General features: G+C 61.5%; 1 protein-coding gene across 1 annotated transcript in view; it reads left to right on the top strand.

Moving 5' to 3' along the window:
- The window catches only part of MYO15A (myosin XVA), a 46,716-nt gene continuing 20,870 nt past the window's right edge, over positions 1–25,846 (top strand). Inside the window, exons 1-31 of the mRNA XM_026521149.4 lie at positions 1–3,552; positions 5,645–5,727; positions 6,358–6,421; positions 7,013–7,122; positions 7,337–7,411; positions 7,646–7,748; positions 11,429–11,532; positions 11,672–11,735; positions 12,577–12,690; positions 13,070–13,231; positions 14,359–14,472; positions 14,931–14,989; positions 15,079–15,202; positions 15,455–15,550; positions 15,932–16,063; positions 16,507–16,632; positions 17,350–17,427; positions 18,207–18,355; positions 18,472–18,517; positions 18,707–18,831; positions 19,127–19,244; positions 19,506–19,681; positions 20,162–20,246; positions 20,912–20,965; positions 21,063–21,144; positions 21,231–21,361; positions 21,844–21,939; positions 22,957–23,192; positions 24,634–24,815; positions 25,091–25,163; positions 25,369–25,560. Of these exons, the coding sequence (XP_026376934.3) occupies positions 1–3,552; positions 5,645–5,727; positions 6,358–6,421; positions 7,013–7,122; positions 7,337–7,411; positions 7,646–7,748; positions 11,429–11,532; positions 11,672–11,735; positions 12,577–12,690; positions 13,070–13,231; positions 14,359–14,472; positions 14,931–14,989; positions 15,079–15,202; positions 15,455–15,550; positions 15,932–16,063; positions 16,507–16,632; positions 17,350–17,427; positions 18,207–18,355; positions 18,472–18,517; positions 18,707–18,831; positions 19,127–19,244; positions 19,506–19,681; positions 20,162–20,246; positions 20,912–20,965; positions 21,063–21,144; positions 21,231–21,361; positions 21,844–21,939; positions 22,957–23,192; positions 24,634–24,815; positions 25,091–25,163; positions 25,369–25,560 (6,905 nt within the window). The remainder of the gene's footprint in view (positions 3,553–5,644; positions 5,728–6,357; positions 6,422–7,012; positions 7,123–7,336; positions 7,412–7,645; positions 7,749–11,428; positions 11,533–11,671; positions 11,736–12,576; positions 12,691–13,069; positions 13,232–14,358; positions 14,473–14,930; positions 14,990–15,078; positions 15,203–15,454; positions 15,551–15,931; positions 16,064–16,506; positions 16,633–17,349; positions 17,428–18,206; positions 18,356–18,471; positions 18,518–18,706; positions 18,832–19,126; positions 19,245–19,505; positions 19,682–20,161; positions 20,247–20,911; positions 20,966–21,062; positions 21,145–21,230; positions 21,362–21,843; positions 21,940–22,956; positions 23,193–24,633; positions 24,816–25,090; positions 25,164–25,368; positions 25,561–25,846) is intronic.

The raw sequence follows: 25,846 nt of genomic DNA on the forward strand, positions 1-25,846 counted from the left end.
ATGGCGAAGGAGGAAGAGGATGAGAAGAAAGCTAAGAAAGGGAAAAAGGGGAAGAAGGCTCCGGAGCCGGAGAAGCCCAAACGGAGCCTGAAGGGGACGTCGCGGCTGTTCATGGGCTTCCGCGACCGCACGCCCAAGATCTCCAAGAAGGGCCAGTTCCGGAGCGCGTCGGCCTTCTTCTGGGGCCTGCACACCGGCCCGCAGAAGACCAAACGCAAGAAGAAGGCGCGCACCGTGCTCAAGTCGACGTCCAAGCTCATGACGCAAATGCGCATGGGCAAGAAGAAGCGGGCGATGAAGGGCAAGAAGCCGTCGTTCATGGTCATCCGCTTCCCGGGCCGGCGCGGCTACGGCCGCCTGCGGCCGCGCGCCCAGTCGCTCAGCAAGGCGTCCACGGCCATCAACTGGCTCACCAAGAAGTTCCTCCTCAAGAAGGCCGAGGAGTCCGGCAGCGAGCAGGCCACGCTGGACGCCTGGCTCAACCGCTCGGGCTCCCGCGTGGGCTCCCGCAAGCTGCCCTTCCCGTCGGGCGCCGAGATCCTGCGGCACGGAGGCCGCCTGCGGAGGTTCCCCCGCAGCCGCAGCATCTACGCGTCGGGCGAGCCGGTGGGCTTCCTGCCCTTCGAGGACGAGGCCCCGTTCCGGCCCTCGGGCTCCCGCAAGTCGCTGTACGGCCTCGAGGGCTTCCAGGACCTGGGCGAGTATTACGACTACCACCGCGAGGGCGACGACTACTACGACCGGCAGTCGCTCTACCAGTACGATGAGGAGGAGCCCTACCTGGGCTACCGCCCCTACGACCCGGCCAGGCCGCCCTACGGAGACCACCCCTACGGGTACCCGCCCGAGGACCCCTACGACTACTACCACCCGGACTATTACGGCGGCCCCTACTACCCCACGTACCCCTACGGCTACGGCTACGACGATTACGAGCCCCCGTACGCGCCCCCGGCCGGGTACGCGTCCCCCTACAGCTACTATGATGGGTACCAAGGCGAGCCGTACCCGCACGGCTACTACCTGGATCCCTACGCACCTTATGAGGCGCCATACCCGCCCTACAACCTCCCCTACGACCTCCCGTACGATGTACCCTATTTTGATCCCTACGGGGTGCCCTATGGCGCCCCCTACGCCGAAGGCGTCTATGGTGGCGGGGACCAGGCCATCTACCCTCCCGAAGCGTCCTATCTTTACCCAGAGGAGCCGGCCTTCGCGTACCCGTGGGTGCCGCCGCCCATCCTGTCGCCCCACAACCCGTACGCCCACCCCATGGATGACATCGCGGAGCTGGAGGAGCCGGAGGAGGCGGGCGGCGAGCGGCAGGGCACGTCCTTCCGCCTGCCCAGCGCGGCCTTCTTCGAGCAGCAAGGCATGGACAAGCCCGCCAGGTCCAAGCTGTCCCTCATCCGCAGGTTCCGCCTCTTCCCGCGGCCCCAGGTGAAGCTGTTCGGGAAGGAGAAGCTGGACGTGTCCCTGCCCCCGTCCCTGGACATCCCTCTGCCCTTGGGGGACGCGGACGAAGACGAGGAAGAGGAGGAGATGGCCCCGGTGCCCCCGGTGCCCTACGCGCAGCCCTTCTGGGGCTTCCTGACGCCGCGCCAGCGCAACCTCCAGCGCGCCCTGTCCGCCTTCGGCGCGCACCGGGGCCCGGGCTTCGGCGCCGACTTTGGCCGCCCCGCGCCTCGCCCGGCCACCTCGCTGGCGAGGTTCCTCAAAAAGACGCTGTCGGAAAAGAAGCCCATCCCGCGGCTCAGGAGCAGCCAGAAGGCGCGGCTGGGAGGCCCGGCGGTCCGGGAGGCGGCCTACAAGCGCTTCGGCTACAAGCTGGCCGGCATGGACTCCGAGCGGCCCGGCACGCCCATCGTGCTGAGGAGGGCCGAGGCGCGCGCGCGCAACAACAACAACTCCCGCCGGCCGCCCGCGCCCGCGCCCCGGCCGCCCGCCCACTGGAGCGCGCTCCTCGCCCCGCCCGCAGCCCCGCGGCCCCCCAGCCCCGGCCCCGCGACCCCGCCCGCCCCGCCCTTCGCCCCGGGCCTCGCGGGCCTACAGCGGCCCGCGTCGCCCTACGGCTCCCTCCGCCGGCACCCGCCGCCCTGGGCCGCCCCGGCTCACGTGCCGCTCACGCCCCCCGCCCCCTGGTGGGCCTTCGTGGAGCCCCCTGCCGCCAGCCCGGAGGTGCCCCCCGACCTGCTGGCCTTCCCGGGCCCGCGGCCCTCCTTCAGAGGCTCCCGCCGGCGAGCCGCGGCCTTCGGCCTTCCCTGGACCCCACTGCCCTCCCCCCAGCCCTCGCCGAGGAGGCTGCCCGGCCTGGGCTACCGCTCGCCCGTGGGGGCCCCATCCCCTCAGCCATCCCTCCGTGCGCGGCCTTTCCAGCCTCCCTTCTCGCCCCCGCCCCGCCGGCCCCGCTCGCTGCGGGAGCCCCCGTCCCCGCGCCAACTGTCTGCGCGCCTGGGTCCACCCCGCTCGCCTGTGCTGGGCTCCCCGAGGCCGCCCTCGCCGCCCCCGCTGTTGGGCCACGGCGCCCGGTGCCGCTCCCTCAACCTGCCCTCGCGCCTGCCGCACACGTGGCGCCGCCTCAGTGAGCCGCCCACCAGGGCCGTGAAGCCCCGGGTGCGCCAGCCCTATCCCGGGCCTCCCAGTGCTGGGTCCTGGCCAGTGGCTGCGGCTGCCCCCGAGCACCGGGAGAGCCAGCGGGAGGCAGAGGACTCAGAGACACCCTGGACGGTGCCCCCGCTGGCGCCCAGGTGGGACGTGGACATGCCTCCCACCCAGCGCCCACCCTCGCCCTGGCCGGGAGGTGCAGGCAGCCGTCGTGGCTTTTCCAGGCCACCCCCTGTGCCCGAAAACCCCTTCCTCCAGCACGTGGGCCCTGTGTGGTCTCCTGCCTCCCGGCCTGAGGACCCCGCCTCGGACTTGACTAATGTCTTCTTGGTTAGACACCACGACCCAGGGCCTGGACAGTTGGTAAAATCAGCCAGCCCGATCCCAGAGAAGCCAGAAGAAGAGGACGCTCTGGGGGAGCTTCAGCAACCAGCAGAGCCTGAGCCCTCTACCCCGATGCCCCCCATGGATTCCCTGCCAGAGCGGAGGGTGCTAAGGCTCAGCCTCTCCTACCCACTGGCCACACGTGATAAGATGAGAGCCACGTGGCCACCATGGCGCCGCTGGGGGACCCTGCCCAGCTCCCCAGCCCCCTTGGCACCCACTGGGGCGCCAGGGCCCCTGCCCAAGGTGGGTGAGCGGCGCCCGGCAGGCCCTGGGCGTTTTGCAGTGGTCATGCCACAGGTGCAGAAACTCAGTGCTTTCCAGCGAGTTCGTCCTGCCGCCCTGCAGCCCCCTGTCCAGGTGACCCAGGACCCAGAGCCCAGCCCCAAGCCAAGAGCCTGGAGTTTGCTCTGGTCCTGTTTCTGGCTGCCGGTGGAGGCCCATGGACCCTGGCCACCAGTGCTCACCAGCCCCCAGTCCTGCCGCCTGGGCCCTGGAGCTAATTGCCTGCCCCATAGGGGCCCCTGGGAAGAAGTTGGCCCCAAAAGCTGGTGGAACAAGGTATGAGGGCATAGGTCAGAGGGAGGGCGTGGGGGTTCTGTCCTGGGAAACAGAGCAGGAGACTGCCTCACAATCCTGGTGAGCTGCTGCCTGCTTGGGCCTCCGTCTTCCCATCTGTAACCCGAGGAGAACAGCCTTTGGGCTCCCAGAGCCTCTCGAAGATTGAACAAGAGAATGCCCAGCACAAGCAGGCACAGTACAGAGACTCCAGAAACTCCTGCCGGTCACTTTAGGAAAGGGATCTCGTCCCGGGCTGCACTCTGGGCAACCCTGTCCTGGGGCAGTCTGAGTGGCACGTCTGTCCCCAGCAGCCCCTCAGAGATTTCGTCTGAGTACAAAACTTCAGGACATGCCTGTCCACCCTGTCCCAGCCTCACATCCACGTCCGTACTGTCTCATTTGCCACCTGCTGACCCTCCCCCTGGGCTGGAGTCTTCCTCTTTTGACGTCCTGCTTAAGGGCAGTTCCCTGGGCTGCAGGATTCTGAACTGTCCAAAGGTGAGGGGCTCAGGAAACAACTTCCAGCGTTCTCGTTGTATGGGGAGGAAACTGAGGCCCAGAAGGTCACACAGTGGATCAGAGGCCGGCCCAGGAGTCTGGGCCCCCTATGGGGTGCAGGGCAGGTGGCTTGGCTGAAGGGTGCCAAGCTCGTGCCTGGCTACCACGCTCATGGCGGAACGCGAGCCCGATGCTGGGTGGCCCTCAGTGGAGGGGGCTGGTCACCGGAGACTCCCCGGGGACGCCTGGGGTGGGCGGGGCACGCAGGGGCGGCGGGCGTTTCTCAGCCTCTGCAGACGGTGCCCTGGGGAGCGGGCAGCTAGCCGGCCTGGCAATGGCGACCGGGGCGGCCTGGCTGCTGGGGGGGCCCTGGCCCCGGCGCCGGGTGCCCCGTGCCGTGTGGGCCGCAGCATTGTGGGAGCGGGGCGCGGGGCGCCCAGGGGTGAGGGGCAAGGATGCTTGGGCCCTCCTCACCCTGGAATACGTGAGTGGCTGAATTATTCAGGGTTTGTGGCCACTGGCGCACATGGCCAGACGGGTGGGCGGGAGGCCAGGGCCGCCGGGGTGATACTCGCTTTGCCCTACTTAGCAGCCTGGTGACAGGCACGCAGCATGCAGGGCTCCCTCCTGGTGTCCCCTTTCCTTGCCTGCTCAGAGAAGGGTGCGGGTTCGATCTGAGAGGCTGGAAAGGCGGAACGCACCCACGCTCTCGTAGTCATGCGGGTCACAGGCAAGCCTTTGTGCCTGTAGGTCGTGGCTACACAAGGGAAGCGTGGATGTGTACTGTGTGTGCGCCAGGGTCTGAGCAAACGTGGCATCCTTGGTGTCATGAGTATGCACGTAGGTGGGCACGGTAGGGATCCCGCAGCCCACAGGTGGCATCGGGACTTCTGTCTGGAGACCCCTGGCTGTGGTTGAGACAGCCCCAGCCCTCCATGCACTTGAGAATGTGTCAGACGGACATTGAGAGCGTGTGCCCACACATATGTGTGCCCCTAGCCAGGCAGCCCAGGCCTGCCCGCGTGTCCACAGACATTTGGCAAGACCTCGGGTGTATGTAAGTATTGCCTGGGCTGCAAATGGCCTTGCAGACGGGTCCGAGTGTAGGGGTGTACAGGTTAGCCCTGGGCCGGGTGCAGGGCAATGGTGCTGAGTGGGACAGTCTCGGTGTCCGCCCTCCTCGTGGCCCCCTCCACCGGGACATGGATGTTCATGAGTTTGTCACATAAGCCAAGATGTGGGCTCCACCCGGGAAAGGGTGTCACACTGGGAGAGCATGAGGTTGGGAGGACTTCCGGGCAGAGAACAGTGTGCGTGTGAGCGCGCGCACCCTCGCCCCCAGGTCAAGGACACTTGGGAGCACATGGGAGCCACAGGGAACCTGGACAGAGGGCAGCCATGTGTCCCCATGAATAAGGCTTGCTTGCAGCCTCCACGGGCCACAGTATTCCACAGCAAGGAGGCCCCAGGGCCCGGCCTGGCCTCGGCCTTGGGGTTCTCTCCTCCGCAGCAGGAGCGGGTCCCGGGCATGTGCAGGCCAGGCGGCAGGCCTGGGCGCCCTCCAGCCAGGCTGACCACAGACTCTCTCTGACAGATGCACTCCATCCGCAACCTGCCCACCACACGGTTCCGCGAGCAGTCCCGGGAGGATGGTGTGGAGGACATGACGCAGCTGGAGTGAGTAGAGTGGGGTGGGGGGGGGTCTGCAAGGAGTCACCACGGGGTTGCCCACTCCTGGCCGGGGTACCTCTCCCCTCCTGGAATGTTTCCAGAGCCTCCGTGTGTTCATCTGCGAATGGCGGGGGGGGGGGGGGGCATGCAGTGTCACAAAGCCAGTGTGTGTGTGTGTGTGTGTGTGTGTGTGTGTGTCTGAGCTGTGAGTCACACAGGCCTGAGTTCAAATCCCAGCCTTGCCACTTCCTGGCTGGGAGACCTTGGGCAAATCACTTTGTCTCTCTGTGCCTCAGTTTCTCATCTGCAAGGTGGGGGTTGGTGGCAGTTGCTGTGCGGGTGCCGGCTATTTGGAGGTGCCTGACACGTGAGGGCTCTGGTGGTCAGTATCATTATCCAGTCACGGTGACTCAGCCCTCACGTCTGCTTCCTGAGAGCATCCCCCCCCATGCAGGGAGGTAGAGACAGTGATTCGTACAGACGTGGAGAAACCAGGCAAAGAGAAGTTAAGGACCTTGCCCGAGGCCTCACAGTTCGTTGGTGTCAGAGACGGGTCTCGAGCTCAGGCCTTTCTGACCAAGGCCCTGCACTGAGGGGAAAGGTGGGCCCTGATGTCCCCTCTTTGTGCCCTCCCAGAGACCTCCAGGAGACCGCCGTGCTGTCCAACCTCAAAACCAGATTTGAACGGAGCCTCATCTATGTAAGTCCCTGGGCGGGCTCTTCCCTGGGCTCAGGTCAGAAAGGTAGCTGCGTCCTGGGGCCACAGTGGGAAGCACAGATTTCTCCTGCCGAGCCCCCGCTTTGTGGCCTCTGCTTTGAACTCTGGGGTTTCTACCATTTGGCTATAACATGCTAGAATCTGGGGTTCTAAAATCCAGAGTTCTAACACATAGAATCTTCGCATGGTGGATGCCACCCACAAGGGCTCTGGTCACCTCAGAATGCCCTGGGCTCCCGACTCCCTCCCTGCTCCAGACAGTGGAGGTTTGACCTCACTTTGAGGCGGAAGCTTCCGGAGCCTGGCCCTGACTGTGCAAAAACGAAGTACACGACAGTTGACACAGCCATCTTTGCCAATTCGTGGCTGCAGGGTTTTGCTCACTTTAGCCTTCTCCGAGCCTCAGCCTGGTACAGTGCCTGAAATTCCTCAACCAGAGTAGATGACCCATCGAGCTGTGAGAGGGCCCCGGGTGCGAGCATGGAGGCCTGGCCCCATGGACACAGGCTCCCGGAAGCTGGGGAGGAGGGCCGCGAGGAGGCCTAAGCACTGAGGCCGCTGTCTGCCCGGCAGACCTATATCGGAAGCATCCTGGTGTCGGTGAACCCCTACCAGATGTTTGAAATCTACGGGCCTGAGCACGTGCAGCAGTACAGCGGGCGGGCCCTGGGAGAAAATCCCCCGTGAGTGTCTCTGGGGATGGGGAGGGGGCTGTCCCGGGGTCTCCTGGGTCCCTCTGTCTGAGCTCAGCGCTCCCCCCGCCCCCCTGCCCCTGAGCCAAGGGTAGGCCCACCTGGTGGTGAGCGGTGGGTGGACAGAGATGCCCTCCTACCTGACCCTTAAGGGGTTTGGGAGGCAGGGTCCTGTCCCAGTGATACCTGTGGCCTGTCTCTCCAGGCACCTCTTTGCAATTGCAAATCTTGCTTTCGCCAAAATGCTTGATGCCAAACAGAACCAGTGCATAATCATCAGGTGGGTCAGGCTGGGGACTTTAGTGGGGGGGGGGATGTACGGGAGGAATCGCAGAGGACGGGTCTGCATCAGGCCAGACCTGCTGTGGGAGCTGGGAAAAAATCACTTGGCAACTCTGGACTGGCCCGCCCACGTCCTCTTGTATCATAGGAGGTCGAAGAAGGGTAAGGGGAGGGGGAGCCCAGAAGGGGCAGTGACCTGGTTGGTGCTCACTCCGGTTCTTTGCCCGGTCAGCGGAGAGAGTGGCTCTGGAAAAACTGAGTCCACCAAGTTGATCCTGCGCTACCTGGCCGCCATGAACCAGAAACGAGGCATCACGCAGCAGGTGAGTCTGTCTGTTGCGTGGTCTGACTCCCCAGGACTCCCAAGCCTAGTGCTCCCCCAGAGACAGGCTCCTTGACCCCACTTGGAGGATGGGGAGGCTGAAGCCAGCGTTGCGCTGGGAGGGCTCCTAGGACTCTGGCTCCTTCTGCCACCACCCTCCCCACCCAGGGCATGGCTACAGGGGACTTCCGTCCTGCCTATGCTCCAGAGCGGCTCCAGTTCCCGCCCTGCTGGGCCTGGCCAGAGCAGAAGCCCCATTTCTCCTGCCGGGCCTCATCTATCTGATAGTGTAAGAGGAAGGACGGGCCTAGGCTTGGGGATGGGCTGCAGGAGATGCCGGGGCACTGAGGACACGGGACTGGGGGAAGTTCAGGACTGGAGCATTGTGGAGAGTGCTAGGTTCTCCAAACCTGAGAGTGTTAGACCCTCAGTAAAGCTTTCCCGGGGACATACTGTGTGCCAGGCCCGGGCCAGGTGATGGGGAGGCAGGCAGCAGCAACGCAGACAAATGTTTCCACCCTCATGGGAATTTTGTTACAGTGGAGGAAACAGAAGGAAAGAAATACACAAGTGAATTATGTCTATGTGAAAGGGTGGGAAGTTGAGGACCAAAAAAAAAAAAAAAGGCAGGGAGGAGGGTGGATGGGGGTTGTAATTCGAAGCATGGTGGTCAGTGAAGGCTCTACTGAGAGGGTGAGGGAGTGGGCCCTGAAGACATCTGGGGGAAGAGCAAACAGGCAGAAGAAAGAGCAAGTGCAAAGGCCCTGGGGTGCAAGGAGGTCTGGTGTGCCCGGGGGATGGCGAAGTGGCATCGTGGAGTCCAGGTGAGGGAGGACAGTGGCTTCGGCCAGGGAGATAGTGACGGAGATGGTGAGCACAGCTAGACCAGGTGCAGATTAAAGGGCAGCCAATGACTTGCTGAGGGACCAGACTGCGGTGTGAGAGAGGGGGTCGGTCCAAGAGCAACCCCAGGCATTTGGCCTGAGCCATAGGCCGCGGGGAGCTGCCATTGGCTGCGTGGGCAGGGCTGTGGAGAAAAGACCGGTAGGAGTCTTTTTTTCTGGGGAGTCTGCTGGGCATCCCTACAGAGATGGTGGGAAGGTGGTGGCTACACCACGAGCCTGGAGCTCAGGGAAGGTGAGGCTGGAGGCGAAGGCCCAGCAGCTCAGACTCCAGAACCTCCCTTTGCTCCAGGCGGGGCTTTCGAAACCTCTAAGTGTAGACTTCTGGAAGGACTGGCTAGGTGGGCAGGGAACTGGGTGCTGAGTACTTCCTATGTCTGATGCTTTAGATATGGGGTCACACTAGAGCCCTATAGCAGCCCTGGGAGGCGGGTATGTTTGTGTCCATTTATGGACTGGGAAACGGGTCTGGGAAGGGAGAGCACTTACCCAGTGCCCCGAAGTGTGGGGGTGGAGGAGCTGGGATCTGAAGCGTAAGGCAGAGAGCAGTCTTGGCGGGGGTCAGGGAGGATGGTCAGAGTGGTGGGACGTGGCTGGCTGTGGGAGTTTCTGTGCCAGGCCTTCTGTAGATGTGAGGATGGGCCTGCCAGCTGCGATGTGTGGGCTCATTTCCTACCTGCTGCTCTGCTCTGCTCACGTAATCTGACAGTCCTTACCTAGGGTCGGTTTTAGGTATGGCTGGATCCAGGGTCTTAAACAGCGTTCCTTGTTTTGGCTTCATCCTCCCCATCTACGGGGCATCGTTCTCAACCTCTCTCTCATTGATCAGCAAGACAGTGCCACAGTGTACCACCCAAACTTCCCAACATGCCGGGAAAGTCTCAGGGTTCCCTCTTGTTGGGAAGTTGGACTAGTTTGGGCCATGCGTCCTCACTAAGCCCAGCTGTGCCTCGACTGTCTGAGGCCTGGGTCACAGGCTCTGCCTCTGGGCTGGGATGTGACAGGCGTTCCCTGGGAATGGAAGGTGGCCGGATGCCACCCAGCCCAAACCACAGGCTATCACCCCAGCTGTGGGTTGAGCTAGAGGGCCCCACAGGACATGTTTACCCATCCAGCCCTGCAGTCCTCTCCCCAGCCCCTGGCTGGGCACTAGGGACAGAGGAGCGGCTGACTCACACTCAGACACCCTCAAGGGGATTCCAGACTAGGGGATAGCATAGCCCAAAGTCCAGGCAGACCCCAACTCACTGAACACCCCCAGGCCAGCTCCCACTCTCGTCGGGGCCGCAGTCTACTCCTTTGTACAATGGACGTGCTATTTCCTGGACTAAACGGGACCATGAGTGTGAACAGACAGAGGGAACTGGCACCTTCCCCAAAGTAACATTTCTGCAGAGAGCAGGTCTTCCCCGCTTCTTTTCTGAGAATTTATCCCGAGGAAATGACTCAGCCTGAAAATGCTGTGTACACAGATACTTGCATGCCTGGCACGGTGTTGTGATCTCACTCGTAGGACCTGGAGTCTCCGGGGAACACTACCTCGCCTTTCTAAGTCTGTTCGCTGATCTGTGAAATGGGTGCATTGGTACCTACCTGGCAGGATGGCTAACAGCCATATAATTAGGGCAAAGGGTCTGACACGTGCTAGGGGCCTAATACATGGGAGCTGGGACTGGCTCTGCCTTGGGCAGCTCTGCGGTCCTAAAACTCTGCTCCTTGTGTCATCCGTTTAGCAGATATTTTTTTGAGGGCCTCCTGTGCTCCCAGTCCGGTGTAAGTGCTGGGGACCCAGAGATTGCACACAGACAAAGGTTCTGGCCTCTGGGGGCTGACAGTCTGGGGTGGGGGGAGACAGGATACAAGGAAGTGAGGGGATTTGCCAGCGGTGCTGAGGGCTGCAGAGGGAGAGAACTCTGGTCCCGAGGCCGGCATGGGCCGGCAGGTGGGTCAGGAGGGCTGTGCAGGGCAGGAGAGGGAGGAAGGGGAGATGGGGCCAACCAGGAGCTTGGCTGTGCAAGGGCTAAACTTTGAGCCTGAGTGACGTGGAAGCCACGTGAGGGGAAGCATGACCTAACACAGGTTTTCAAAGGACCCCTGGAGGGCGCAAGGCCAGGATCAGGAAGGAAGCTCCTCTGGGAGCCCAGGTGATTGGCAAAAGGTGGCGGCCTTGGGGATGGGGTAAAGAGGACATCCCCAGAGCCTTTTGGCAGGTAGACCCGGCAGACTCCCACACCCTGAGGCCACACTGCAGTCCCCAGGCCAGACAGCTGGGGTCTCGAAGATTCATGGGTTTGCTCTCACCTGGCAACCCCTCTGCCCACGCCAGGGGCCCAAAGGGGTCAGTGGTCCCTCCATGGTCTAAGGCCCCTGGCGTCCTGGAGGGAGAGGGGTTCAGTCCTACAGGTGACCTGCTTCTTTCTGTTCTTGTCCTTCTCTCCTCTTCCTCCGTTCTGGGTGCTCCTGAAGATGAAGGTACTTGGAGTGCGTGTGTGTGTGTGATGGCAGGATGGGCAGGAAGGGGCATCCAGAGGCCTGCCCTGGCTGGGGGCTGCTGTGGGAGGGGCTGGGGGCTGGGAGACGGTAGCTGTGGCTTCAGTGTGGGAGGTTGGCAGCATGAGGGGCATTGGGGGACACTGGGGAGACCCAAGGATTCTACAGGGAGCCCACCTGCAGTTGCCCCTCACACAGGGGTTCCTTGGGGAGGTCCGTGTCTGGGAAGACCTAGGGGTGGCCCTAGCTATGCTCCCTACTCCAGGCCCCGAGAACAATTCCCACATCTTCTGGGGTCCAGATCCTAGAGGCAACACCCCTCTTGGAGTCCTTCGGTAACGCCAAAACCGTCAGGAACGACAACTCCAGCCGCTTCGGGAAGTTCGTGGAGGTCTTTCTGGAAGGGTGAGTGGGACAGTGGCGGGAGGGGTCCCCCAAGGCCTTGCGGCACACCCCATGTCCTGGTGCAGCCCCTCAGAGCCCACACCAGCCACCCCGCCCACCCAGCTATCCCAGACAAGCTGACTGTCTCCCGCCTCTCCAGGGGCGTGATTTCCGGTGCCATAACCTCCCAGTACCTGCTCGAGAAATCCAGGATTGTGTTTCAGGTGGGACAGGGCCTCCTGGGCCCTCGTGTGCTGGGATGCGCTGGGGGTAGATGGATACTCAGAGCCTGGCAGCTGGTGGGGGGCTGGGGCAATGCTGAATTAATGAACAAGGACGTGTGTTTGTGTGAGCATGTGATCTCCTCCCCACTCTCAGCCCTTTCGGCCACAGTGACCCTTTCTTGTCCCTGAAGCATACCAGCCATGATTCTGCCTCAGGACCTTTGTATCCACGATTTCTTCTCTCTGAGCATTCTTCCCCGCAGACATCTGCGCGACCAAACCCCTCATCTCCTCCAAGTCTTCCCTGAAATGGCACCTGCTCAGAGAAGCTACCCCATCTACGACGAAGGCCCTCTCCACCCCACCAGAGCTCCCCACCCCTGTCCCTGCTTTATTTCTCTCCAGAGCACTCTGTTCTGTCTGACACGTCTTATTTTCACCGGCGGCTTGCTGGGTGTCTCTCTCTGCAGCTAGCAAGTGGGCTCCAGGAGGTCGAGGGCTTCTGTGTCCCTTGTTCCTCACCGCCCTGGCTGAGTGAACCTTCAGGAGGCCCTGTGTGGGCACATCTAGGCCGTGGACACAGTGCACATGGCTGGGTGTGCCCAGTGTGCGCAAGAGAAGAAAGGCTACCTTTCTCTTGTTCCTCCAAACAAAAGTAAATCCTGACCAGAGCCCCCCCGCCCCCCCGCCACTGTTCCAGGGTCAGGCTGGGGGCTCGCTCCTCACAGGTGCCTGGTCTCACCTGTATCTGTATGGGCGGGCACACCTGGCCTTGAATGTGTGCCTGGGGGTCACCTAGGTGGGTGGCTCCCTTCTCTGCACACACCCCCTTACCCTACAGGCCAAAAACGAAAGGAACTACCATATCTTCTACGAGCTGCTGGCCGGGCTGCCCGCCCAGCTGCGGCAGGCCTTCAGTCTGCAGGAGGCTGAGACCTACTACTACCTAAACCAGGTGAGTGCTGGCAGGCATCCAGGGCCCCCCGGCCTGGTACCCCTGTCTCATCAGGACAAGGGTGACAGGCTTCTTTAGGGTCCCAAGTGGGGCTAGAAGAGGCCTACCTGACCTCATTTCTCTATAGCACAGAATAGAGCTAAGCAGCCTGGAGTTACGGCCCTTCCCCTTCTGTGCCTCAGTTTCCTCATCTGTGAAATGGGGACAGCATAAGACTGCTTTTTAGGGACATGGCGAGGACTAGAGGGGCAAACGAATATAAAGCGCTTGGTCAGGGCCCGGCGTGCAGGACCTACTTGGGGCCTCAGGCCCCTGGGAGTGGGACAGAGCTGGAGGGCCTGCCCAGGGTCCCTGAGCCCCGGCCCCTGCCCTGGCGCAGGGCGGGAACTGTGAGATCTCAGGGAAGAGCGACTGCGACGACTTCCGCCGGCTCCTGGCTGCCATGGAGGTGGTGGGCTTCAGTGGAGAGGACCAGGACAGCATCTTCCGCATCCTGGCGTCTATCCTGCATCTGGGCAATGTCTACTTCGAGAAGTATGAGGTGAGAGCCCACAGCCTGCCGTGGGGCCCTGGCACCCTCAGGACACGGCTTGTCTCCTCAGAGGCTTGGGGGCCACGGATATTTGCCTTTCGGGGTACGCCGCCATGCGCATTTCCTTTGTTCTCTCCCCCGCCCCCGGCCCCCACCATTGGGGTCGCTCCTCTTTTTTTCTTGTTGATGTATGAGAGCTTTTTACATATGTGAAGGAAACCAACCCTTTGTCCCCTTGTCATTTGTATTTTGATTTGTATCCAGGTTTTTTTTTTTTTCTTGTTTTTTGTTTCTTTCTTTTTCTTTCTTTCTTTCTTTCTTTCTTTTGCTTTTTTTTTTTTTTTTTTTTTTTTTTTTGGTGTTTTGCTTGGTGGTGTGATTGTTCTGTTCTGGTTTGGTTTTTTGCCATGCAGATTTTTAGAATTATTTTCCGGCATTTTATCTGAGAGTCTTTTCTTGTATAAATTTTAGACTTTGTATCATTTTTAGAGAGATTGATCTCTCCAAAATTGTAACAGCTTTCTCCTATCATTTTTTTCAAAAGTTTTTATGATGTATGTGCGTGTGCACGTTTAATCTTTGGTCCATCGGGAGTTTATCGCAGTAAGGTGTGAGGTCAGAATGCAATTCCTTTTCCTCCATAACTAATCCTGTAATTCGAGAAATACAGATTTATCACGTACGGAATTCTCAGGTACATTTAGGCCTAATTCCTGATTTCCTGTCGTGCTTCATTAACCCACGTATTGTGTGTCTATCCCCACGCTGTTTTGGTTTTTAAAGATTCTATTTGTTTCTTTGAGAGAGAGCACAAGCAGGGGGAGGGGTAGAGGCAGAGGGAAAAGCAGACTCCCTGCTGGGCAGGGAGCCCAACCCGGGGCTCCAACCCAGGACTCCAGGATCATGACCCCAGCCAAAGACAGACACTTAATGGCCTGAGCCACCCAGGTGCCCCTAAAATTCCCCACAGTATTTTGATTATTGTAACTGTAACACATTTCAGTATCTCTCTGGGCCTCTTCACTCCCCATCTATCTCAGAATTTTCCTGGTTTTTCTAGCTTGTGTATGTTTTTTGTATGAACTTTAAACCGCGTTATCTAGTTTAAAACACACTGCTGTTGGTACCGGGCACAGACGGGCGCGCAGGAGACCGCCTCGGTGGTGAGCGCCCGGGAGATCCAGGCCGTGGCGGAGCTGCTGCAGATCTCCCCCGAGGGCCTGCAGAAGGCCATCACCTTCAAAGTGACCGTGAGTCCCCAGGCCCCCCCGGGGCTGTCAGAGCCTCCTGCCAGTGCTTGGACGGCATAGGCTCCTCCCTCCGCCTCCAACGCTCTTCCCTTTCCTACACGTTCTCATCCTTTAAGACCTGATTCAGGCAACCCCCCCCCCTTCCAGGGAGCCTCCCCTGAGCCCTGCCTGGGTCATTACCTCCCCCGGGGCTCCCACATCCCCTGGCCCTTTGTCCCTTCCCAAGGCTGATCTCGCTGGGTCTGTCTGCTTATGCCTCTGTCTCCCCCATTAGACCCGCGGCCCTGCCCCCACCAGCAGCACAGGCAGGCAGAAGGGGGATAAGGGTGTTCTGTTCGTGTGCCTGAGACCAGTCCCATGGTCATTCTGGCTCCCTTCTCCATGCCCCCCCAGTCTTCGGGGGCTTCCTGGAGGCGGCAGCCAGCCTGCTGTCGTTCAGGGGCCTCATCCCTCCCCAGGAGACAATGCGAGAGAAGATCTTCACCCCGCTGACCGTGGAGAGTGCCGTGGATGCCAGGTGAGGCCTTGCTCCTCCCCGCCTAACCCCAGATCCCTGCCCCCACCCCCACACCGTGCCCACCTGCCCCAGCACCTTCTCTGCTCCAGAGACGCCATCGCCAAGGTGTTGTACGCGCTGCTCTTCAGCTGGCTCATCGCCCGGGTCAACGCGCTGGTGTCCCCGCAGCAGGACACGCTGTCCATCGCCATCCTGGATATCTATGGCTTTGAGGTAGGGCTGCACGGGTGGGTGAGGGGCAGGGGACACAAAGCCTCATCTCCCTCCCTTCTCTGCTGACAGCCCCCCCCAGCCCCCTCTTGTCTCCCTCACTCTCCCACGAGCACTGCCTGAGGCCACGGAAAGCAGGGAGGGCACAGGGCGGCCAGGGCGGTGAGCGGAGCCCCGGGGGTGGGGGGGGGGACACGTGGGCTACTGGCCATGGAGGGAGCAGGCCCAGCCTCACCACGGCCCCGGCCCCGGCAGGACCTGAGCTTCAACAGCTTCGAGCAGCTGTGCATCAACTATGCAAACGAGAACCTTCAGTACCTTTTCAACAAGATCGTGTTCCAAGACGAGCAGGTGTGCACTCCCGCCCCCTCCCGACGGCCCACGGGCCTCCCCGGAGCCGGACGGCCTCTGGGGCTCTCGAAGGGCAAACCCGAGGTGGCCGGTCCGAGTGGAGGGAAAGGCGTCCTAAGCCGGGACCAGCACATGTGAAGGCCTGTGCTCTGGACGGGGAAGAGGCTGGGTGCTGAGCCGACAGAAGCCCTCTCGGGGGATCCTTCTCTGCCCCGCGACGGGGCTGGCCCAGGCCAAGGGTGGAACGGGGCTCAGAGATGCTTCGTGTTGCCGTCCTGGGGAGCGAGCTTCCTGGCCCGGCCCCTTCAGATGGATCCAGCCTGGGAGGCGGGGTGGATGGGGGGCGGGCAGGGCAGGAGGCTGAGCGCCTGACGCGGGCAGGAGGAGTACATCCGGGAACAGATCGACTGGCGGGAGATCAGCTTTGCCGACAATCAGCCCTGCATCAACCTCATCTCCCTGAAGCCCTACGGCATCCTGCGTATCCTCGATGACCAGTGTTGCTTTCCCCAGGTGAGCCACGGCCGCTGTGTGAGCCCGGTCAGGGGCTCAACGTCTCTGAGCCTTATGTCCTCATCAGGCCTGGGTCCTGCCTCCTTCTCTGCTCTGGCCTGGGGACAGGAGCTCAGGACACCCAACCTAGCAATCACAACCTGGGGTGATAGAGGCTGGTTAGGGGGCTGTGAGTGTCCAGAGGAGGGTACGAGGCTGGGAAGCCAGAGAAGGCTTCCCGGAGGAGGTGACCTTGAGGTTGGGCCTCAAACTCTGATTGGAAGACACAAGTGGGGGGGGTCCTCTTAAGCCTCCCCACCAGGGCACTGGGCAGCCAGAGGCAGCCATGACTTGCTCCTTCCCAGCGCTCTCTGGAAAGCAGTCCAGGCTGGAGGATTTGCCATTCGCCCGGGAACAGGGTGCCCGGGTCCCCTGCCCACCCTCTGACCCCCGCCTGCCCACAGGCCACAGACCACACGTTTCTGCAGAAGTGCCATTACCACCACGGCGCCAACCCGCTCTACTCCAAGCCCAAGATGCCGCTTCCCGAGTTCACCATCAAACACTACGCAGGCAAAGTCACCTATCAGGTGAGACCCAGGACAGCCCGCACGGCCTCCCGTGCCACGGTCCCCGCAGTTGGAGACAGAAGCACAACGGGGGCTGCAGACACTCCCCCCGGTTCTAGTTCTGGCCCTGCTCACCCTCGGCTGTGTGACCTTGGGAAAATTGCTTTACCTCTCTGAGCCTATCTCGACATCGGCAAAACCCGGATGATAGTGCTGGTCTCCTGTGGTGAGTGTGGAGGCCTCCCGGCTGCAGTGGGTGATAAAGAGTAGCTATTATCGGTAATGATGCGGTCACTCTGTTATCTCAGACACATTCCTGCCCCGGAGGTGTCTCAGGCCAGGATTCCAAGCTTCTGTCTCGAGCCTTGTTTTCCTCGCCTGGAGGACAGACACAGGACAGTGTCCTCCACTGAGGATGGGGCCAAGACCCAGACCGGTTATGTGAAGCTATGGATAGTGCCCCCTCTCCAGAGGATGGGAAGGGTAGCGGGGGGCAGAAGGGGAGGGGACCATAGCAGGGGGAAGGGTCCAGTACCTCCTAGGACAGATAGGAGACAGAGGCCCGGAGGGGCAGGGCCAGGGTCCCCCAGGGGCTGGGAGCTCCTGACCCGCTGTAGGGAGGAGGGAAGGAGGAGGGGAGCAGACAGATGGATGCACACTGGGGTAGGTTATCCCCTACCCTCTCCTCAGGCTGCATGGGCTCCAACCCGAGCTGCCCCCCTTGATCTCCCTTTGCAGGTACACAAGTTCCTAGACAAGAACCATGACCAGGTACGCCAGGATGTGCTGGATCTCTTTGTGCGGAGCCGGACACGGGTAAGCAAGCCTGTCCTCCTGCCACTCTGCCCTCCCCCCAGCACCCAGCCCATGATCAGGCCCCCTCTCAGTCCAGGAAATGGGGAGGTCCCACTAGGTACCCAGGTGCTGGTCCTGCCTCTGGGGCACCCTACCTCCAGCCAGGCTCTGACCCAAATCTCAACCCTAACTCAAGAGTCTTGCCTTGCTCTGTACTTTCTCCGATTCCTGGTCCTGTCCCCTGAAGGGCCATGCCCCTGGCCGGCCCCACTGGATCGCCCTGCCTGTCCCCGGGCCCATCCTGGCCCTCCCCACCCATGCTCTGACCTGCCCTATACCCTCACTGAGTGGTTCTCCCAAATGGCCCTGTTGTTCTCAGCCACCCACCCCATTCTCTGGGCCTCCACCTTCTTCTCTGTCTAATGGGCGCCCTCCTGCTGAGGTCCCTGCCAGAGTTCATGACCATGTGTGTAGGAGCCCAGCTCAGGGCCAGGTGCACAGTCATACTGAAGAAAAAAGTCAGCTCGACCACGGGACAGGTCCCTTGGAAGGTGCTGAGCACCCTGACTTGAGAAGTGTGTAATCCAGGAGGACAGCGGCCTTGCAGAGATGGCAGGGGCCCAGTGGGGTAGTTTTCTGATCCCTCTGGTTTGGAGATTTGACTGTTTTTGTTTTTAATTCCTTTCTCCAACCTCCCCACCTCTATTTCTTCCTTTCTGTCTCTCGGCCCCTACCCCTGGTGTCTCCCTGTGTCTCGGTGCCTCGACCACTGCCCCGGCCTGCTGCCCGCCCCGGCTCAGGTGGTGGCACACCTCTTCTCCAGCCACGCCCCACAGGCTGCCCCTCAGCGCCTGGGCAAGAGCGGCTCCGTCACCCGGCTCCACAAGGCACACACAGTGGCTGCTAAGTTCCAACAGTCGCTCCTGGATCTGGTAGAAAAGATGGAGAGGTGAGCATGCAGGTGGGTGGGCACCCAGCCTCACCTCTGACCCACTCCATGACCCTCAGGGGTAAGCACTTCCCTTCTCTGGGGCTTCACACTGCCTTCCTCCCACCCCTGTGCAGGTGTAACCCCTTGTTCGTACGTTGCCTGAAGCCCAACCACAAGAAGGTATGTGATGGCTGAGGTCCCTGAGAGAGCCAAATCCTCTTCCCCATGCTGTGTGACCTGGGGCACGTGGCTGTGCCTCTCTGGACTTCCATTGGCCCAGCGCACTGTGGGGACCGTTTGTCATTGCTAGTGCCCGTGGCACTAGGATGGGCCAGAGTGCAAACTCCCTATCTGGGGCCCTCCTTACAGGAGCCAGGCCTCTTTGAGCCAGATGTGGTAATGGCACAGTTACGCTATTCGGGGGTGCTGGAGACGGTGCGAATCCGCAAGGAGGGCTTTCCAGTGCGCCTGCCTTTCCAGGTGTTCATCGACAGGTACCGCAGTCAGGGTGGTTCTTGAGCTCCACAGATCCTTACCCAACCCCCCCATGGCCCCAGGAAGACGGGACCCGGGCGGGGTGGAGCTTGCCATGCACAGTTGCTCAGGTTGTGTACTATGCAAGATCATTACCTGCTGGCTGTCACAGAGCAGATATATTTATTGTTCCTCATTTTTTCATTGTGTGTGTGTGTGTGTGTGTGTGTGTGTAGATTCCAGGAATACTTTTAAACTATTGTGACAAGTTTCCAGCAGACGGCAGTAAAGTGTCTTATCCAACTGAAACCACAGGTACCGCTGTCTAGTGGCCCTCAAACACAACCTGCCAGCCAGTGGGGACCTGTGCGTGTCGCTGCTGAGCCGCCTGTGCACGGTCATGCCAAATATGTACCGCGTCGGTGTCAGCAAGGTGAGTCCCACCGCACGTGCAGCCCCTGGAAGCCTCAAGTTCAGGGGCTTCAGAGCTGGAGCCGAGAAAGGAGAAACGCCCCCACTAAAGGTGACTGCCCTGAGGCAGTGCCGTGGAGCTTGGTCAGTGGCAGGCTAAGCCTGTCTCTGGACCTTTGCTCGGGCGGTTCACGGGCCTAGATCCCCATCGCTGCTCCCCCCACGTGCCCGCGCTCGGCCCTCCCGCTCGGCGCCTCACCGCTGGCCGGCCCGCCCTCCTCAGCTGTTCCTCAAGGAGCACCTGCACCAGCTGCTGGAGAGCATGAGGGAGCGCGTCGTGCACCTGGCCGCCCTCACGCTGCAACGCTGCCTCCGCGGCTTCCTCATCCGCCGCCGCTTCCGCTCGCTGCGCGGCCAGATCACCCTGCTGCAGAGCCGGGCCCGGGGCTACCTGGCCAGGTACGGCCCACCGGGGGCAGGACGCGCCAGAGCCCTGCGGCTGGGGTCGGGACAGGCCATGCCTGAGTGGTGGTGCTAAGCTCCCTGGCCCGGAGGCGCGCAAGCCGAGAGTCGGGCCTCTGCCGGAAGGATGTTCGCACTCTCCACGTCTCCGCGTTGGGATGTCCTGCCCACCTAGCCCCTGGCCCTTGTGATCTTTGCAGCCACGAGGGGCCCCAGCCTGCATCCTAGCCCTGGGACAACAACCCGATGGGATGCGCGTGTTCCGGGCAGTTTCGTCCAGGCCCTGCCACTTAATTTGCTGTGTGACCTCGGCCAAGTCATTGCCCCTCTCTGAGCTCCACAGGGCTCCCATAGTGAACCCCGGGCACCGATACTCGGGCCAGGCTGGCATGGGCATCTGTGCACCTTGGTCGCCCTGTGATCCCAACCCCTGCCCTTCCCATCCCCCCCAGACACTTCTTTCCTCCCCACCCCCAGGCAGCGGTATCAGCAGATGAGGAGGAATCTGGTGAAGTTCCGGTCCCTGGTGCACACGTACACGAACCACCGGCATTACCTCAAGGTGCACGCCCACCCGTCCCCCTGCTCCTGGGAGCCAGGCGGCAGGGGGAGGGAGGGGGCGCTTAGCACCCAGGAGGGGACTGTTGGCCTCAGACAGTCTTGGGTTCGAATCTCCACTCTGCCACTCGCCAGCTGTGACCTTGGCCTTCCCTAGCCTCACTTTCCCCTGCCTGCCCCCCGGAGCTGTGGAGGGGGTTGCGTGAGATGTTGCACGTGAAGGATCTGGCCTGTGCTCGGTTCACAGGGGGGCCTTCGGTAGTCGGGTGGGATGGAATTTGTCGACCTGAGCAGCACTAGATATGTTGCTTGTTGTCATATAAACCAACCACCAGAAAGACAAATGTAGGTCCCGAAGCCTTGACGAGCCTCCTGGCTTGTAGTGAAGGTTTTCTGGAGGGACAGAGGAAGGGATTCCATCACCCTGCCCAGAAATCCTCCTGTGGGTCTTTCCCTTTCCCCGAAATATTACTTCCTCTGCCTCTTGCCGGTCTCTTTCTCGCTCTTTCTCCCTTCCCTTCCTGTTTCTCTGGCCGTATCTTTGCCTCCTCTCTGCCATCGCGAGGCACCAGCCACCTTATGCAAGGTGGCTCGGGCTGCCCCCGAGCCTGGGGCCTGCCGTCGCCTCTGCCCACCATTCCGCCGCCTTGACCATCTGCTCTCCTGCAGCTGAGGGCAGAGCGGAGGCTCCGGGCGGAGGAGGCGCGGCTCCGGGAGCTGGAGGTGGGTGCAGGTGCTGGGCGGCAGCAGGGACAAGAAGGGAGGCCGGCAGGTGGGATTTGTGGCAGGCCTGCCCCCTCACTCAGGGCTGTCCCTCCAGGAGCTGAGCAAGCGGGAGGTGGTGGCCGTGGGGCACCTGGAGGTACCCGCTGAGCTGGCGGGACTCTTGCAAGCCGTGGCAGGTCCGTGAGTGCTGGCTGCTGTGTGTGTGTGTGGGGGGGTGCGGGCAAGCATGGGAGTCTGGCACCTCACGCCCCCCCCCCCACAGGCCTCAGACCGGCCCGGGTGCCCCAGGTGGCCCCTGTGCGGACTCCCCGGCTCCAGGCCGAGCCCCGTGTCACACTGCCCCTGGACATCAACAACTACCCCATGGCCAAGTTCGTCCGATGCCACTTTAAGGTAAAGGCCGGCGTGGACCCGAGCGGCCCTGGCCAGTGGGCACTGACTGATGAGAACTGACACTGCTGTCAGCCTGGGGCAGCCTCCTGGCCGCGCCCTGTGGCATGAGCCCCTGAGTCGCTGGATCATGAGGAGTCTGGGGGCTCCGAGGGAGGGCTGGACAGAAGTGGGGGGCCCTCGGGGGCTTAGGAAGTGACCGTTTGCCCACCAGTTGGAACTATTTCAGAAATTTAACAACCGGTCGAGCCATAGGACATCATCCCGGCTCTCGTTTTCCGGCTCTCCAGGGGGCTCAGATGGTCTCCACCCCCAGCCTGCTGACGGCCGTGTTTGCCCCCTTTCAGGCCTCAGTATTCCCATCTACACACTGGGGAAAGGAGCCCTTAGCTCCCTGGCTTGTGCCCCTACCTGGCACAGAGCAGTTTATCCGTATTGCCCATGAGCCCCAGCTCTGGCCCCACGCCCCTGCCCTGTGCCCGCAGGAACCTGCCTTTGGGATGTTGACGGTGCCCCTGAAGACACCCCTCCTGCGGCTGCCGGCAGAGTGCCACGCAGAAGCTGTGAGCGTCTTCAAGTTGGTAAGGGTCCGCCCGGGCCACCTTTGTAGGCCGTGAGGCCCCTGGTCTTGTTGTCCTGGGTCCTCCACTAGCCCAGGCTGTTAAGCCCAGCCCTCTTTGGAGGAAAGACTTCTGGGGGGGTCGTGGATGGAATCTGGGCTCCACTCTGGGCTAGGGCTAATCCCACTTTGAGGATCGGGAGGCTTTCTTCTCCCAGCTGTCTTCCTGGCAAAGAAGCTACCCCGAGCCTCTGTGGAGCTTCCCAGGGACACGAAGAATAGATCCAGGTCTTCTCCTCGAGGACTTCCTAGCCCGAGGGGGGAGGCAGAGCACACCTGACCAGTGACAACTAACACGGACAGAGGGTTAGGCACGGAGGCCGGGAAGTCTAGCTGGACCCCTAATCTGGCTTTGGACAGAATCAGAGAGGGCTTGCTGTTGGGCGGGGCAGGGGAGGTATTTGAGCTAGACTAGAAGGAGGCGGAATCTGCCAGCCAAGACAGATGGAGAAGGACCAGAGAGAAGAGAAAGTTGATGGAGTCAGAACATATCAATTGATGGAAGTCAGAAGGGCAGAGGCAAGAGGGGGTCGCAAGGCCTTGTCTGCCAGATCCAGAACTTGGATTTCATCCCATGGGCCCCGGGGAGCCAAGGAAGGTGCTTCTGTGGGAGGGGTGTGGTCAGATATGAATGTTAAAAAAGCACTCTCTGGGGCCTGGAGGGAGCAGGAGGTGAGGGGCTGGCTGGAGGCCGGGGATGCAGGGAGGGGCTGGGGCTGTATGGGGAGCGCTTGTGGAAACTTCATGAGCAGGAGAGAAAAGTCCATATGCCCTTTGGATCTTTTCTCATAGTTGGCATGACCCGCCTGGTCATTTGACACAGGGTATGGCAATTCTATTGTAATGTGGGGGGGGGGGCTGTTATGTGGGCTTTCCTGGGACACGGGGGAAGGACGTGAGAGGGGCGCGTGTTGGGGGTGGTGGGACCCTGGCAGGAATCACCTTCCAAGGGGCCCAGAAGAGTCTGTCTGTGGCGCAGATCCTGCGTTTCATGGGCGACCCCCACCTGTACGGTGCCCAGGAAAACGTCTTCGGGAACTACATTGTGCAGAAGGGGCTGGCGGTGCCCGAACTCCGGGATGAGATCCTGGCGCAGCTGGCCAACCAGGTGTGGCGCAACCCCAGCGCCCACAATGCCGAGCGGGGCTGGCTCCTACTGGCCACCTGCCTTAGCGGCTTTGCACCTTCCTCGCGTCTCACCAACTACCTGCTCAAGTGAGTGGAACCCGCCAGGGCCAAGGCTTGAGGACGGGGACGCTGGCGTGAGGCCCCGGGAGCGGGATGCCCGAGGTCAGGCCGGGAGTGAGGTCTCTGTGCTTGGAAGCTCAGGCACCGGGGCTGGTCAGGGGCTGGTCTCTGTCTCCACCGGGCTCAGAGCAAGAAACAAGGGCAGGTCTTCACTCTGGCGGGTAGGGCTCAGGCAAAACTGGGTAAAGGACTTGCAGAGCTCAGAGGATGGCCAAGACCAGCGTCTGGGGAATTTGGGGAAAAGATGCTGACCTCTCACGTCACGGGAGTAGAGCCAGGGGGTAACGAGCATAGACTCTGGATGCGAGACAGTCTGGGTTCAAATCGCAGCTCAGCCTAGAAAGTGCTAGAAGTGCTCTGTGAGTTTAGTTCTTGTCAGCATCTTGATGATATCCGCGATGATGATGATGCCGGTGCCGCAGGGCTGCGTGAGAAGGGTGATTTGCGAAAGAAAGAGCTCGGGCAGGCTCCGGGTGCAAAGCCCAGCTCGGATACTTGCCTGCTGTGGGACCTGGGGCAAGTCCCTGCCCTTCTCTGGGTCTCTTTCCTCACCTGTGAATTCGGATTGGTAAGAGGACCCAGCTTACAGGGTGGCCGCGAGCCTGAGTGTACAGAGCTTGCCCTGGGCTGGTGGGCCGCTCAGCGGGTCAGTCTTGTGAGTCTGGGGCAGCAGGTTAGGACCACTGCCTTCCTGTGGGCGCAGTTCTGGGTTCCAACCTCTGGTGGCCCTTGTGGGCCTGCTTCACTGCTGCTCCAGCAGCGGGGAGGGAGCCAGAGAGCCACGTGGAGTACGTGCCCCTGGAGGGATCAGTCTTGTTGGGCCTGGGCCAAGTTGAACCCTCCCGGCCATCTCTTGTATAGATGAGAAATTGGAGGCAGGCTCAGAGGGAGTAGAGGACCCCCCAGGAGGCTTGATGAAGGGATGGAAAGCAGAGTCTTCCAGAGGCCAAGTTCTTGCCCACACCCTCCTGCAGCCCCCACCTTGTCAATGACCGTTTGCTCCAACAAGCTTTGGTGGGCCTTCCTGGAACCTCTTTGGCCTATCTTTGGACCTCTGTGCTGGCTTAAGATACTTCTGGCTAGCCTGGGACCCTTTCAGCTCAGTTCTGGGACTCTGGGAAAGCCTGAGATCTTTTTAAGTCTAGCCTCAGAACTCTGGGGCTAACCCGAGTCCCTTTCAGCCTAATCCCGGACCTCCGGGCTCTCCCGGAATCCCTTCGGTATCACTCCAGAGCTCTGGACTATAGCCTGGGACCCTTCCGACCTAGCCTCAGAGATAGGGCCTCCTCAGCTTCACCTTAGAGCTCGGGGCTAGCCTGGGCCTCCCTCAGACTAGACTGAGAATCCCCCTCTGTCGCGGGCTAGCCACAGACCCCTCTTCATCCTGGCTCCAACTCCGACCCATCAGGTTCGTGTCTGACTATGGGCGGAACGGCTTCCAGGCTATGTGTCAGCACCGCCTCATGCAGGCCATGGGCCGGGCCCAACAGCAGGGCTCTGGGGCTGCCCGCACCTTCCCCCCGACCCGGCTCGAGTGGAGAGCAACCCAGGAGAAGGCCAGCATGGCGCTGGATGTGGGCTGCTTCAATGGTGAGCTGTCCTCTCCCCACTGGAGTCAGCAGGCCCCAGTATGCCCCAGGGATCAGGAGAAGCTGGAAGGGGGCGGGGGGGCTCTCTGGGTGTGGCTCAGGGGGAAAAAGGTCAGCACGCAGGCATGGGGGCTGGACCTGGAATGGGGGAAGGCAGCTGGGGCAGGGAGGGTGCAGATCCAGGGTCCAGAGCAAGAGTGGGGAGGCAGGCGGGGAAATGGCCGAACTGGGCCGCTGATGCATCCTGGCTGAGCCCAGCACCTGCCGCTGCCCCAGGCGACCAGTTCTCCTGCCCGGTGCACTCCTGGAGTACAGGGGAAGAGGTGGCTGGAGACATTCTGAAGCACAGGTTGGCTCCTGGAAGGCCCCACCCAGCACACCCTTGTGTACCCGGGAAGGAGGGAGGGGGAGGGGCAGGAGACCAGACACCTCCCCACCACCACCGTGGGGTCCACTCTGGTCATGCCGGGGGTCTGGCTCGTGCTCCACGGTTTCTCCAGGCAGTACCTGTTGGCTCCATCCCTCATCTCTGCCCCTCCGTGTGCTGTCACCAGGGGGCTGGCAGATGGCTGGCGGGGCTGGACAGTGGCCATGAAGAGTGGGGTCCAGTGGGCAGAGCTGGCAGGCCACGACTACGTGCTGGACCTGGTGTCCGACCTCGAGCTGCTCGGGGACTTCCCGAGACAGAAGTCGTACTTCATCGTGGGTGCAGAAGGGCCCGTGGCCGGCAGGGGAGGCCCCAGAGCGTAGGTGGCTACCCGGGCCCTTTACGCAGATGGCCTCTCCTCGCAGACGGCTTTTCTCCTAGCTGCTGGTTCGGAGCTGAGTTCTAAACCTAAACTTTGAGTAACCTGTACACCCGGTGTGGGGCTCGCACTCACAACCCCAAGATCAAGAGTCAGATGCTTGGCTGACCAGCCAGGCTCCCCCTGAGGGCCCACCTTTAAAGGGAGAGAGTCACCCATTTCCTGAGCCCAGAGGAGAATGTGGTGGTGATGGGGGTGATTCTGGGAGGGCCATGATCTCTCGGGA

The sequence above is a fragment of the Ursus arctos genome, unplaced genomic scaffold, assembly GCF_023065955.2.
Source record: "Ursus arctos isolate Adak ecotype North America unplaced genomic scaffold, UrsArc2.0 scaffold_14, whole genome shotgun sequence".
NCBI classification, from domain to species: domain Eukaryota; kingdom Metazoa; phylum Chordata; class Mammalia; order Carnivora; family Ursidae; genus Ursus; species Ursus arctos.